The sequence below is a fragment of the Geotrypetes seraphini genome, chromosome 15 (genome assembly GCF_902459505.1).
Source record: "Geotrypetes seraphini chromosome 15, aGeoSer1.1, whole genome shotgun sequence".
NCBI lineage: Eukaryota > Metazoa > Chordata > Amphibia > Gymnophiona > Dermophiidae > Geotrypetes > Geotrypetes seraphini.
In genome coordinates this window covers 33,506,082-33,518,190 of record NC_047098.1, presented here as the reverse complement: position 1 = coordinate 33,518,190, position 12,109 = coordinate 33,506,082, and the positions used below count along the sequence as shown (strand labels likewise).

The following is a 12,109-nucleotide window of genomic DNA, read 5'->3' as shown; positions in this document are numbered from 1 at the left end:
AGTCCTTAAATGCATCTTTAGGAATCGCCAAAAGTTGCTGCGTTGAATTTTGCTTTATGTCTTCAATAGTGTCAAATCGCTTTCCTTTCAACGTGGATTTAAGTTTAGGAAACAAGAAGAAGTCAGCAGGGGCCAAGTCAGGAGAGTAAGGTGTCTGGGGAAGAACTGTCATTGTGCTTTTGCAAATTTTGATGCATTCAAAACACCTTCCACGACTCATGACATGTTCCCCATAAACCACTTACAACATTTTATAAGTTTCTGTAGCGGTCTTACCCAATTTAAAACAGAACATCACACTGTAGTGCTGCTCATTGAGGTCGCACATGATGAAAAATAGTCAATCGCGAAAACACACTTTCACAAAAACTGCTGTAGCTCAAAGACAAAAACAGATAACAAATGGAAAAAAAGGTGGTTACATTTCTCCCTCCGTATTCGCGGTGGATGCGGGCAGAACATAGCCACGAATATGGAAAAACTGTGAATAACTTTTGGTATGTTATTTGCGGGTTTTTGTAACAGCCAGTGGTTTTGTGATTAAAACTGTGAATAACTTTTCAAATGTTAATTGTGGATTTTTGGAAAAGGCCACTATTATTAGTAGTGAAATTTTGCAATTTTAGTGGAATAACAATGTATTTCAGTATTCTTCAACCGCCGGTCCGCAGAAATTTTCTGCCAGTCCTCAGGGCTGACACCTCCATTGGGCCCAAAAGATTATTCTGTAACTGCGGGTCCTCAGTACGATCAATGCGGTGTCTTCGAGCTGGCTCCCTGAGTGCTGCAGTGCACAAAGCCATGGGAAAAGGCTGCGGCCTGCACCTGACCCAGAAGCCTTCTCTCTGACGTTGCAATGTCAGAGGGAAGGCTTCCAGATGAGGCACGGGATGCTGCCCACAGCTTTGTGCACTGCAGCACTCAGGGAGCCGGCCCAAAGACGCCGCATTGATCGTATCGAGGACCGGCCCGAAGATAACATTGGGGGGCAGGCCAGAAGGCAAAGCACAGCATGGAGGGAAAGAGACAACAACGGTAGGGGGAATGCTTTTATTTTTTTATTTAGTGATTGATTTGTCTGTTCAGGAAGAAATGCATTTCTTTCTTTTCCTCTGGGGTTGTACTGCTTGCAGAGTTTTGCATCTTAGGGTTTGTTCGTAAATATTAGTACTTTTAGTTTTTGGTCCTGCATTTGCATGGGATTATCTGTTTTCTGGTAGGAATGAATGTTGAAAAGATTACAGTGTGCTTTGTGTATTTTAATTTTGTGGTTAACCATTATGTGCTGTTAATACGATTATATTGTATGTGTGTGTATATATGAAAAATGGATGGAAAAAATGGTGTTACAATTAGTACTATTATGGGAGTGGGGTCTGGGGCGGAGATGGGCACGACTTAGCCCACTATTCTTCAACTGCCGGTCCGCGGACCGGTGCCGGTCCACAAAATAATTATTTTATTTCCGCCGGTCCATAAGTGTCAAAAGGTTGAAGAACACTGGTGTTTTTGTTGAACAACAATAGAGTGGGATACAGTAATAATCTCAGGGTAAAAAAAAAGTTCAGGACTGGAATACCTGTACTCAGGCAGTGTCTTCATCCTCATCGTCCTGTACAAGTACTGCAGGAGGAGGAAACGAAGCAGATAAGCAAGCATCAGGGGCCTGTACACTGGCAGCTATTCCCAAAGCTGTTAGCAGGCAAGCAGCAATTTTCTGGGTAATAGCGATTTTCTCCATGCATGCTGGGAAGCAGCGATTTTCAGGGTGAAAGATTTGACGCATCGATTTGGTGGGAGAAAGCATGAAAGCAGCGATTTTCAGAGTGAATGTTGGTAAACATTAAACTTTTTTTCAGTACAGTATAAGGAAAGGAACTTTAATCATGATGTAATTTGGGGAGGCGGCGTCAGCATGTGAAAAATCGCGAATAAGTGAAACTGCGAGTGCAGAAACCGCGAATACGGAGGGATAAGTGTACTTGTGAGGTTTCAAACTACTCAACACCATCTAGCACGTCTCAAAAGAACTTCCCATAGCCCTGGAACTTTTTGAACAGACGTTGTATGAATGCGCTTCTCTCTCCACATGCTTTCCAACACACATCAAAGGCATTGGTAAATACAGTATATGATGACAACGGTCTGGCATTAAATACAACCTTTTATAATTCTTAAGTGCTAGAGAGTGAAAGTGCAAACTCATGTCAATAGCAGAAAAGCAGGAATAAAGCTGGGGGATGCTAAAAAGAAAAAAAGAAGACCTGAGGGAACCAAAGAATGAAATTCACTAGATTGTGAGCTCACCAGGACAGACAGGGAAAATGCTTGAAATACTTGTATGTAAACAGCTTTGAGTAAGATTGTAAAGCTACAAAAAGGTGGTATACAAGTCCCTTTCCCTGATGTCATAATGCCTCATTCCACCAATGCTTAAGAGCCAACCTCATCGGTGATGTCACAATGGCATCATTCATTGTTCTATAGTTGGCTCACTTCAACTTTGCCTGCAATGGGCAACCCAAGCCTTGTTGCATGCAGCTCAGATGCACCTCTAACATGCACACCTGAGCTGCGTTTTTAACACTACCAGCACCCCCAGACCAGCCGGTAATTTTGGAGCGTTAAAAGTTAGTGCTTCATTTTCTGCATCAATAGGTGATGTCAGAGCATCGCTCAAAGTGCTAGTTTTAATATTAATGACCTAGTTGTACTATATCGGAGGATGCCAGGAAGCATCGAAAAGACTGTGATGAGCCATTATGGACATCAATAGGTAAAATACTTCAACGCTAAATTGGTTAGAACTGGTTTAGCGTCAATCATTAAATGCATGGTAGGTTATAGAACATTAGGGCCTCAGTCTTTTTTATACCCTGCACCTTTGGACTGGGCTCTGCATATCTCCACCCTCTGCCTCTCTTCATCATAGTGACCCCTAGGAGATTTTCCCACTCTTTGCTTCACAGTAGAAGCAGTCTCTGGGGAGTGTATGTGTGTTTGTGTGTGTGTGTGGGGGGGGGGGGGTCACACTTTACAGAAAGGGTGGTGGATGCATTGATCAGCCTCCCAGTAGAGGTGGTGGAGATAAAGACTATGAATTCAAGAAAGCTTAGGACATGCATGTAGGATCTCTTAGGAAGAAGAAGAAAAGAACATAAGAATTGCCGCTGCTGGGTCAGACCAGTGGGCCATCGCGCCCAGCAGTCCGCTCACACGGCGGCCCCCAGGTCAAAGACCAGTGCCCTAACCGAGACCAGCCCTACCTGTGTTCGTTCTGGTTCAGCAGAAACTCGTCCAACCTTGTCTTGAATCCCTGGAGGATGTTTTCCCCTATAACAGACTCTGGAAGAGCGTTCCAGTTCTCCACCACTCTCTGGGTGAAGAAGAACTTCCTTACGTTTGTACGGAATCTATCCCCTTTTAATTTCAGAGAGTGCCCTCTCGTTCTCTCTACCTTGGAGAGGGTGAACAACCTGTCCTTATCTACTAAGTCTATTCCCTTTATTATCTTGAATGTTTCGATCATGTCCCCTCTCAGTCTCCTCTTTTCAAGTAGATGCTATGGTTGGGCATATTGGATAGATAATATGACCTTCATCCACATTCATTTGCTGTGAAAGTTACTCCAACCCCCTTAATCATTTGCAGACTTTGCCATCCCACTGATAACTGCAGCTCGTGAACTGACTCTAATTCTCGTTTAGTCTGTTGGTTTACCTAATGTAGATGGCTCTGTAGTAAGTTTGTATTTTATTTACATGAATTAATTTGTATTTTTATAATGATATTTTATGTTTTCATTTTATTTGCTGGGCACTGTGCTAAACTATTTTTATACTGGATGAGGAAGTTAAATCTGAATAAATCAATGAAAAAAAAATAATAAACTCACATTTCCCAATCATTGATGAATTTATTGAATAAGAAGATCCATGCAGGACACCAGTGCCTGCCTTTCTCCACTTTGAAAACTGACCATCTATTTCTGCCTAATTCCTATTAAGAGGCTTTCTAAAAGCTTTCTGAAACTGCAAGTATATTTTATGAACTAGCTCCCAATAGGGAGATATACGAGTACTTGCCCCTATAAAAAAAGACAGTCTTACTTCCACTAATTAAGAAACCATACCTATTAGTATGAAGTTTTTAATGTAATGTTTCATGTATAAATTTAGTTTTTACTTTCCTTTGGCAATTTTTACTATACTCATTTTGTTTTTATTAATTTAAGTCACTCTGGTCAGTATTTTTAACCACATAAGAACATAAGAATAGCCTTATTGGGTCAGCCCAATGGTCCATCAAGCCTAGTAGCCCATTCTCATGGTGGCCAATCCAAGTCCCTAGTACTTGGCCAAAACTCAAGGAGGAGCAACATTCCATGTCTTTCTCAACAAAGGGGCCAAAAGAGACTACGAGGAAAAAATAGCCAAGGAGGCGAAGAACTTCAAGCTGTTCTTTTGATATATTAAGGGGAAACACCCGCGAAGGAAGCAATGGGACCATTGGATGACCATGGAATAAAGGGAGCTCTAAAGGAGGACAAAGCAATTGCTGACAAACTGAACACATTTTTTGCATCTGTATTTACCGAAGAAGATTTACACAGCATACCAGAACCCATCAGGCTATATGCTGGAAATGAAGACGAAAGCTGACAGGATTTATGGTCAGTCTAGAGGAGGTGTGTAGGCAGATTGATAGGCTTAAGAGCGATAAATCCCCAGGACCGGATGGCATCCATCCGAGGGTCATCAAGGAACTGAAAGGGACCATAGCTGAACTGCTTCAACTAATAACCAATCTGTCGATCAAATCGGGAAAGATTCCGGAAGACTGGAAGGTGGTGAATGTTATGCTGATCTTCAAGAAAGGCTTGAGGGGAGATCCGAGAAACTACAGACTGGTGAGTCTGACCTCAGTACCGAAAAAGATGGTAGAATCGCTGATAAAGGACCACATCATTGATCACCTTGATGGACATGGGTTGATGAGGACCAGTCAGCACGGTTTTAGCAAAGGCAGATCATGTTTGACGAACTTGCTGCGCTTCTTTGAGGGAGTAAACAGACAGATAGACAAGGACGACCTGGTTGTCATTGTATATCTGGATTTTCAGAAGGCGTTTGACAAGGTTCCGCATGAATGACTACTTCGGAAAATTGTGAGCTATGGAATCGAGGGTGAAATACTCACATGGATTAAAAACTGGCTGGAGCATAGGAAACAGAGAGTGGGGGTAAATGGACAATACTCGGACTGGAAGAGCATCACCACTGGGGTGCCACAGGGCTCGGTGCTTGGACCCATGCTCTTCAACGTCTTTATAAACGACCTAGACATTGGTATGATGAGTGAGATGATTAAATTTGTGGATGATACGAAGTTATTCAGAGTAGTAAAGACACAGGGGGATTGCGAAGATCTGCAACGTGACATAATCAGGCTTGAGGAATGGGCATCAACATGGCAGGTGAGGTTCGACGTGGATAAGTGTAAAGTGATGCATGTAGGTAACAAAAATCTCATGCACAAATATAGGATGTCCGGGGCGGTACTTGGAGAGACCTCCCAGGAAAGAGACTTGGGAGTTATGATCGACAAGTCGATGAAGCCGTCCACGCAATGTGCAGTGGTGGTGAAAAGGGCAAACAGAATGCTAGTAATAATAAAGAAGGGGATCATGAACAGATCGGAGAAGGTTATCCTGCCGCTGTATTGGGCCATGGTGCGCCCTCACCTGGAGTACTGCGTCCAGCACTGGTCGCCGTACATGAAGAAGGACACAGTACTACTTGAAAGGGTCCAGAGAAGAGCGACTAAGATGGTTAAGGGGCTGGAGGAGTTGCCATACAGCGAAAGATTAGAGAAACTGGGCCTTTTCTCCCTTGAACAGAGGAGATTGAGAGGGGACATGATCAAAACATCCAAGGTACTGAAGGGAATAGACTTAGTAGATAAGGACAGGTTGTTCACCCTCTCCAAGGTAGGGAGAACAAGAGGGTACTCTCTAAAATTGAAAGGGGATAGATTCCGTACAAACGTAAGGAAGTTCTTCTTCACCCAGAGAGTGGTAGAAAATTGGAACGCTCTTCTGGAGTCTGTCATAGGGGAAAACACCCTCCATGGATTCAAGACAAAGTTAGACAAGTTCCTGCTGAACTGGAACGTACTCAGGTAGGGCTAGTCTCATTTAGGGCGCTGGTCTTTGACCAGAGAGCCGCCGTGTGAGCGGACTGCTGGGCACGATGGACTACTGGTCTGACCCAGCAGCAGCAATTCATATGTTCTTATAATAACAGACTATGGACTTTTCCTCCAGGAAATTGTCCAAACCCTTCTTAAAACCAGCTAAGCTAGCCACTTTTTTTTTTTAATTTAAATTCTTTATTTATTCAGTTTTAATTGAATTATAACATATTACATGCCTCAGGAAACAGAAAATAGCTATTACATACAAATTATAATACAAACATAAAATCATGAAAAACATGTGTCAAAAATAGTCATATAGCTAAATCTCCTGTAAGTCTTCAAGTGGAGGGAGAGAAAATTATTAGGAAAAAGAGACACAACGAAATCAAGAAATAATACTAAGCAATTGACGGCATCTCAGATAGGGTTAAAATTAAATTAAACATCCTTCCTCTTTATTCTAATCTCCTATTTCTTCCCATAGATCCCTAACCTGGATCTGTATCTTTCGCTTATTTTCAAGAAAAGCCTTTAATTGTTTGGGGGTCAAAGAAAAGATACCTATGGACGTTTCCTCCAGGAAATTGTCCAAACCCTTCATAAAACCAGCTACGCTATCCGCTTTTTGATACCCTCAAAGAACCCCCATCAGATCAGAAAGAAATGACTGCTCTTTTTTTTCCAGGTTGACTCTTCCCAAGCTTATTCATCTATTCACTTCTAGCTTTGTACAATATCCTCTCAAACTGACATTTCTTTGTCTTTGGTCGGACTATTATTATTAGCCATTGCTTATGTACTGGTTCACTTTGTCTGTCTGTCTATGTCCAGGGACATGATAACTTTTATTTAAGTCAAGTAAAGGCCCACGCACGATTCGCACCACCTGATTAATGGAATATTGAAAGGGGCCAGGAAATGCCAGCATGGGCTTCGTTTTGATTCTCTTGTCTACTTTGAACTCTGTCAAACTGGTTGGAGTCAGATATTGAACTTGCTGGTCTGTAGTTCCTTGGGTCACCTCTGGATCCCTTTTTTTAAACATGAGTGTTACATTGATAACCCTTCAATCCTTTGGTCCGCTGTTGTTTCTGTTTAGTACGTTTAATCAATGGACAACATTGTAGGATGCGGCTTGTATGAAATGCATGAATCATGACCTAACAGCTACTTTTTCTTTGTATCAGGGGAACACCGTTTTCTCTGTAGCCCTGAGGTCTAGAATTTATCACGTCTTCATTGGAAAGTGTCTGTCTTGTAAAGTTTGATCATTGCCTCGGTTGAAATGAGCACATTCCGCCTTTGCTGACATTTTGCTTCTATTCATCTGGTGACATGGCATGAAATCTATGAATTTTCACCGTGACCATCCCATGAAATGTTCATATTTAGACACGGATCACTGACTGCTGTGTACTTTCAGCTGTTTCTTAAAAAGGGGCAAACAGGCTGGTGTAAGCAGCTATGAGCGGCTAGTAGGGGGCAATCGTTCCAAGTTGATTTAATTGCTGTGACTCTCTTCTGTAATTTCTACTATGAACTCTTTCTCTCACCTTCTTGTTCTTGCTATCATTAATGTCTCGTCCTGTAATCCACTGTGAATGTCCTTTTGTAACCCATTCTGAGCTCCCGGGAGAGCGGGATAGAAATCGAAGTAAATAAATGAATACATTAGTGTTTAAACTTTTCGAAAACTGCTCTTTAGGGATCCTCTTACTAAGCTGCACTAGCGGTTTTAGCGCACGCTACATTGCCGCGTGCGCTAGACACTAACGCCTCCATAGAGCTGGCATTAGTATTTTCCACGTAGCACACTTCGTAAAAGGAGCCCTTAGTCACTTCCATTATGAATTTAAGAAAATGAGACGAGTGTAATTGCATCATCAAAGTCACATGCAGGCATCACACTGATATATGTAAAGTAGGACTTGAGCACAAACATGGGATTTGTAAAAACAACAGATGCCACGAGCATGATAAGAGAAGAACTCTTCTGTCCCTATGTTAAAGGCATCAGTAAAATGGCTCATTCTTTTTCATTTTTATTAACTGCATTGTGGAATGATCTACTTTCTCAAATAAGATCTTGTATTTCGCTTCAGGTAGGGTTGCCAGATTTTCCAATGGGAAAATCCAGACCCCCCTAGACCTGCCCCCAGGCCCGCCCAATCCCGCCCATCCCTGCCCCGTAATGCCCTAATCCCGCCCCCAGTCCTGCCCTAGTCCCGCCCCCGCTGCCTGCTCTCGGGCATGCGCGGACTTCCTCTCTGCCCGACATGATTTGAGGAGTGCCAGGTTTTGAAAAGCTGTCCGGGCCCCCGAACACATCCTCAAAAGGAGAACATGTCCGGGGAAATCCAGATGTCTGGTATTCCCCCAAATCTTAAAACCATGTTGTTTCAACGTTTTTGAAACAATAATTTTTAAGGACTGTAATCTTATCCCTTTTAGCTAAATTGCTGTAGACTGCGTCGAGCCCTATTTTTTAGGGATGATTCAGTATATAAATCTAAGATTAGATTAGATTAGGTATAAGAAATCAGCTATGTTAGGAGAAAAAAGAACGAATAAATCTTGGAAGCAGATATCTGAAGTTACCTGGCTAGTATTCTCCATTTAACAAGAGACTCCTGAAATGTCCACAGTAATTACCTTCAGCATTCTCCTAACAAATGGAAACCTCCCTCTGAGCGATCACATGGGATGTTCATGTGCATTAATGTAATCACTTTATAACGACTGCAGTGATAACAATGTGACACTGTGTAATAAAGACCTTAATGCTTTGATTTCATTAGGAACGCATTTACACGGGTAAATTCTGGCACTGCTGAGCTGCATGCGACGATGCTGACGGTTTGCAAGTTCTTGCTCCTGGGGCTCCCTCGAGCCCTCACAGAGCTGATTTGAACTGGTTTTGAAACCGCCGGATTCGGAAGGGCTGCATGTCGCAATCTGGTGTCTGTCCCATGCTAAGCTGGCACAGGATTTTCCCAACCACAGGGCTCAGTTTGAAGCCGTGACCTGGAGAAAAGGGGAAGAGAGGTTAGTTTGAAGCTTTCAACTCCGAACTCCCACTCACCGTAAGATACCGATGTCCATCCTACATCCTCTCCACAAGAAACTCCCCAACCCCTATATGTCCTGTCTGTCTCTCTAAATTAGATTGTAAGCTCTTCTGAGCAGGGACCCTCTATTACATGTTAAATGTACAGCATTGCGTACACCTTTCAGCGCTATAGAAATGATAAATAGTAGTAGTTGAAGCAACCTTATTGCTCAGATCCAGTTGTTCAGCTTTAGCTAAGAGGAGGGGAATTTGCTGCACCCCTAATTAATGCCTCATGACCCCTGTGCTCCCTGAAGTGTGTGCCACCCAAGCCACCTTAACCCATGATTCTACAACAGCCAAACAGATGCCGGTCTGAGCTGAGTCTGGTTCTGCGCAGAAAGCAGGGTAGCCATCTTATTTCATACGTGTTCAAGGCCTAAGCAGGGTGCCTGGGCTTTCTCCTCCCCACCCCACCCCCGATGCAATGCCCAGCACAGCTGGAATATGATGCCCACGTACCTGAGAATCCTGCTCCCACAATGATGTTCTGGAAGCTTGGGTGCCGGTCCAAAATAAAATTCTCATCGGGGGTGTTCTGTTAAACATATGACAAAAGAATTATTTTCAGTCAGCACACGCCTACGTCAGGGGTCCATGGTAAATAAGGTATACAATGTACCGCAAAAAATGAAGGTGACAACAAATGCCTGTGTATTACACCAAAAGCCGCTGCCAAAAAACAAATCACTCAAAAGCAGACGAAGGCGTGTTGGGTCTCTTGGTTGGTAAAAAGGTTTTTTATTACTGCATTTTAACTTTGGCACAATAAATTCTTGCCTGCATCGTGTACATTGTCTGCAGTTTTTTGTTTTTTTTTGGGTGGAAGTGATCAAGGACCATAAAACACCTGGATTTAAAAAGGTTTGGATTCATTCCTAGAGGAACTCTCAGGCAGATTTGGGATTGCCGTTTCTATAAATAAGGAACAGCATGCTCATTACTGGATTGGGTGGATGGCCATGCGCTCCTGGGGGGCAGGGCTGGCTGCGTTTGGGCCCCCTTTTCCGTGATTTAGTTTCAACTAGTGGCTGTGTTAGAGCTTCAGAGAGCTCCTGTCACTGTAGCGAGTCCCAGCACCTCACCTACAAACATGGCACACTGGTAAACCCAAGTCTGGTGTTCTAAATGGTTGCCTGTCTCACCTGCCCCTGTACTGACTTGGATCAGTATATTTTAGGCTGGAGGAACTTATATTTTTATATCCTAAATTGCGTGATGGACTGAGACACATGTGACAACTGTATCCTACCCTCTCCCTCCCTCAACTGCCTGGCGTTTCCTAAAAGGCTCTGACGGTTTCTCCAACGCTCATCCCACTCTTTCTGTCTTAAGAAGGTAGTCATAGGTAGCGCCGAAGGAAATCTGCCCTGACTTTCACACAGTTTTTCAAGGGTGAGCATTTAATTTTGCATGCTACCCTAATGAGACCCCTTTTCATGCATGTGCAAGAACCTGTACTCGCCGTGTACATGCAGTGTTCAATCACAGCAGGCTCAGCCTCCAAACCCGGCAGATAATTGCTGATGAAGTCACTGAGGATGGGGATCTCCTGCAACCCTGGAGTTTTGGCTTCTCGATCTCGCTCATCGGGGTCCACCTCTTTTCCATGATGATAACAGACCTGTAGAATATCAGCAGATATCAAAGTGAAGTTGTCAGGGAGGAGACAGATGTTCTCAGCTTAAAGAAAGCAGTGGCCGGTTGACAGTGCAGAACGGGTAGACTCTCGGTTCCACATAGCACCGGAGGGTCATTGATGCCATGGTAATAACAAATGACAACAATTTCGAACTAGTTGGCCTTTCCAGTCTGTCCAGTTGACTTCCTTCTTCTGGTTCTCAACATTGTATTTAGAAGAGCATATATCTAAACCAGCACAAGCGCCTTCCCACCAACTTCTCTTCTGTTCTACTTGCTCTAAATGTTATTACATTGCTGGTCTCCAGTAATTCTGCTTGTTATAGACTAGGGATTTTCAACCCAGTCCTTGGGACACACCTAGTTGATCAGGTTTTCAGGATACCCACAAAGAATATGAGATAGATTTGCATGCTCTAGCTTCTAGTGGGAAGGGAACTTGAGGAGGAGCATCCCCTTCCCCTGGCAGTGGATCGGTCACAGAGTTGTGGGTTGCCTGCATGCGGCAGTCGGCTCTGTTGGTCCCCTGCTCTGGAACAGGAAGTTGACGCCAGAGGGGGCAGGGGCCGGTGGACTGCAGACCCGTGACTGCTCCAGCACCGCCAAGCTCCCTGTACCCAGGGGGACCACCTCCCCACCCTGCCCATAGAACACCACTGCTACCTTTATTGTATACAAATTTATCTCATGTCTATTCATTGTGGGTATCCTAAAAACCTGATTGGCTAGTATGTCCTGAGGACTGGATTGAGAACCCCTGTTGTAGGCTATTAAAAACCTTGTTTTTCCTTAAGATTAATCTGATACCCAGACTCCATCCCATGACTTTTACCACCAAATTTTGTCACTCTGTGCTTGTTCTTGTTAGGATTTGTAATTATGGCCATTCTCTGTCCACTGCCTTGCACTCTTTGTTCTTTGATCCTCTAAAGCAGTGGTTCTCAACTCGGTCCTGGAGTACCCCCTTGCCAGTCAGGTTTTCAGGATATCCACATTGAATTTGCTTAAACTTGATTTGCATACACTGCCTCCCTTATATGCAAATGTATTTCATGCATATTCATTGTGGATATCTTGAAAACCTGACTGGCAAGGGGGTACTCCAGGACCGAGTTGAAAAACACCGCTCTAAAGTACCATATACCTAATCAAATACCCAAA

At 43.5% G+C, this 12,109-nt stretch overlaps 1 protein-coding gene across 2 annotated transcripts in view; it reads right to left on the bottom strand.

Moving 5' to 3' along the window:
- Positions 1-8,435: 8,435 nt before the first annotated feature.
- PIPOX (pipecolic acid and sarcosine oxidase) overlaps positions 8,436-12,109 on the bottom strand; it is a 29,934-nt gene continuing 26,260 nt past the window's right edge. For both annotated transcript variants that reach the window (XM_033922402.1, XM_033922403.1), the window contains exons 6-8: positions 10,773-10,931; positions 9,770-9,845; positions 8,436-9,222 (exon numbers count right to left, since the gene is read on the bottom strand). In XM_033922402.1, the coding sequence (XP_033778293.1) occupies positions 9,092-9,222; positions 9,770-9,845; positions 10,773-10,931 (366 nt within the window). In that variant the 3' untranslated portion in view covers positions 8,436-9,091. The remainder of the gene's footprint in view (positions 9,223-9,769; positions 9,846-10,772; positions 10,932-12,109) is intronic.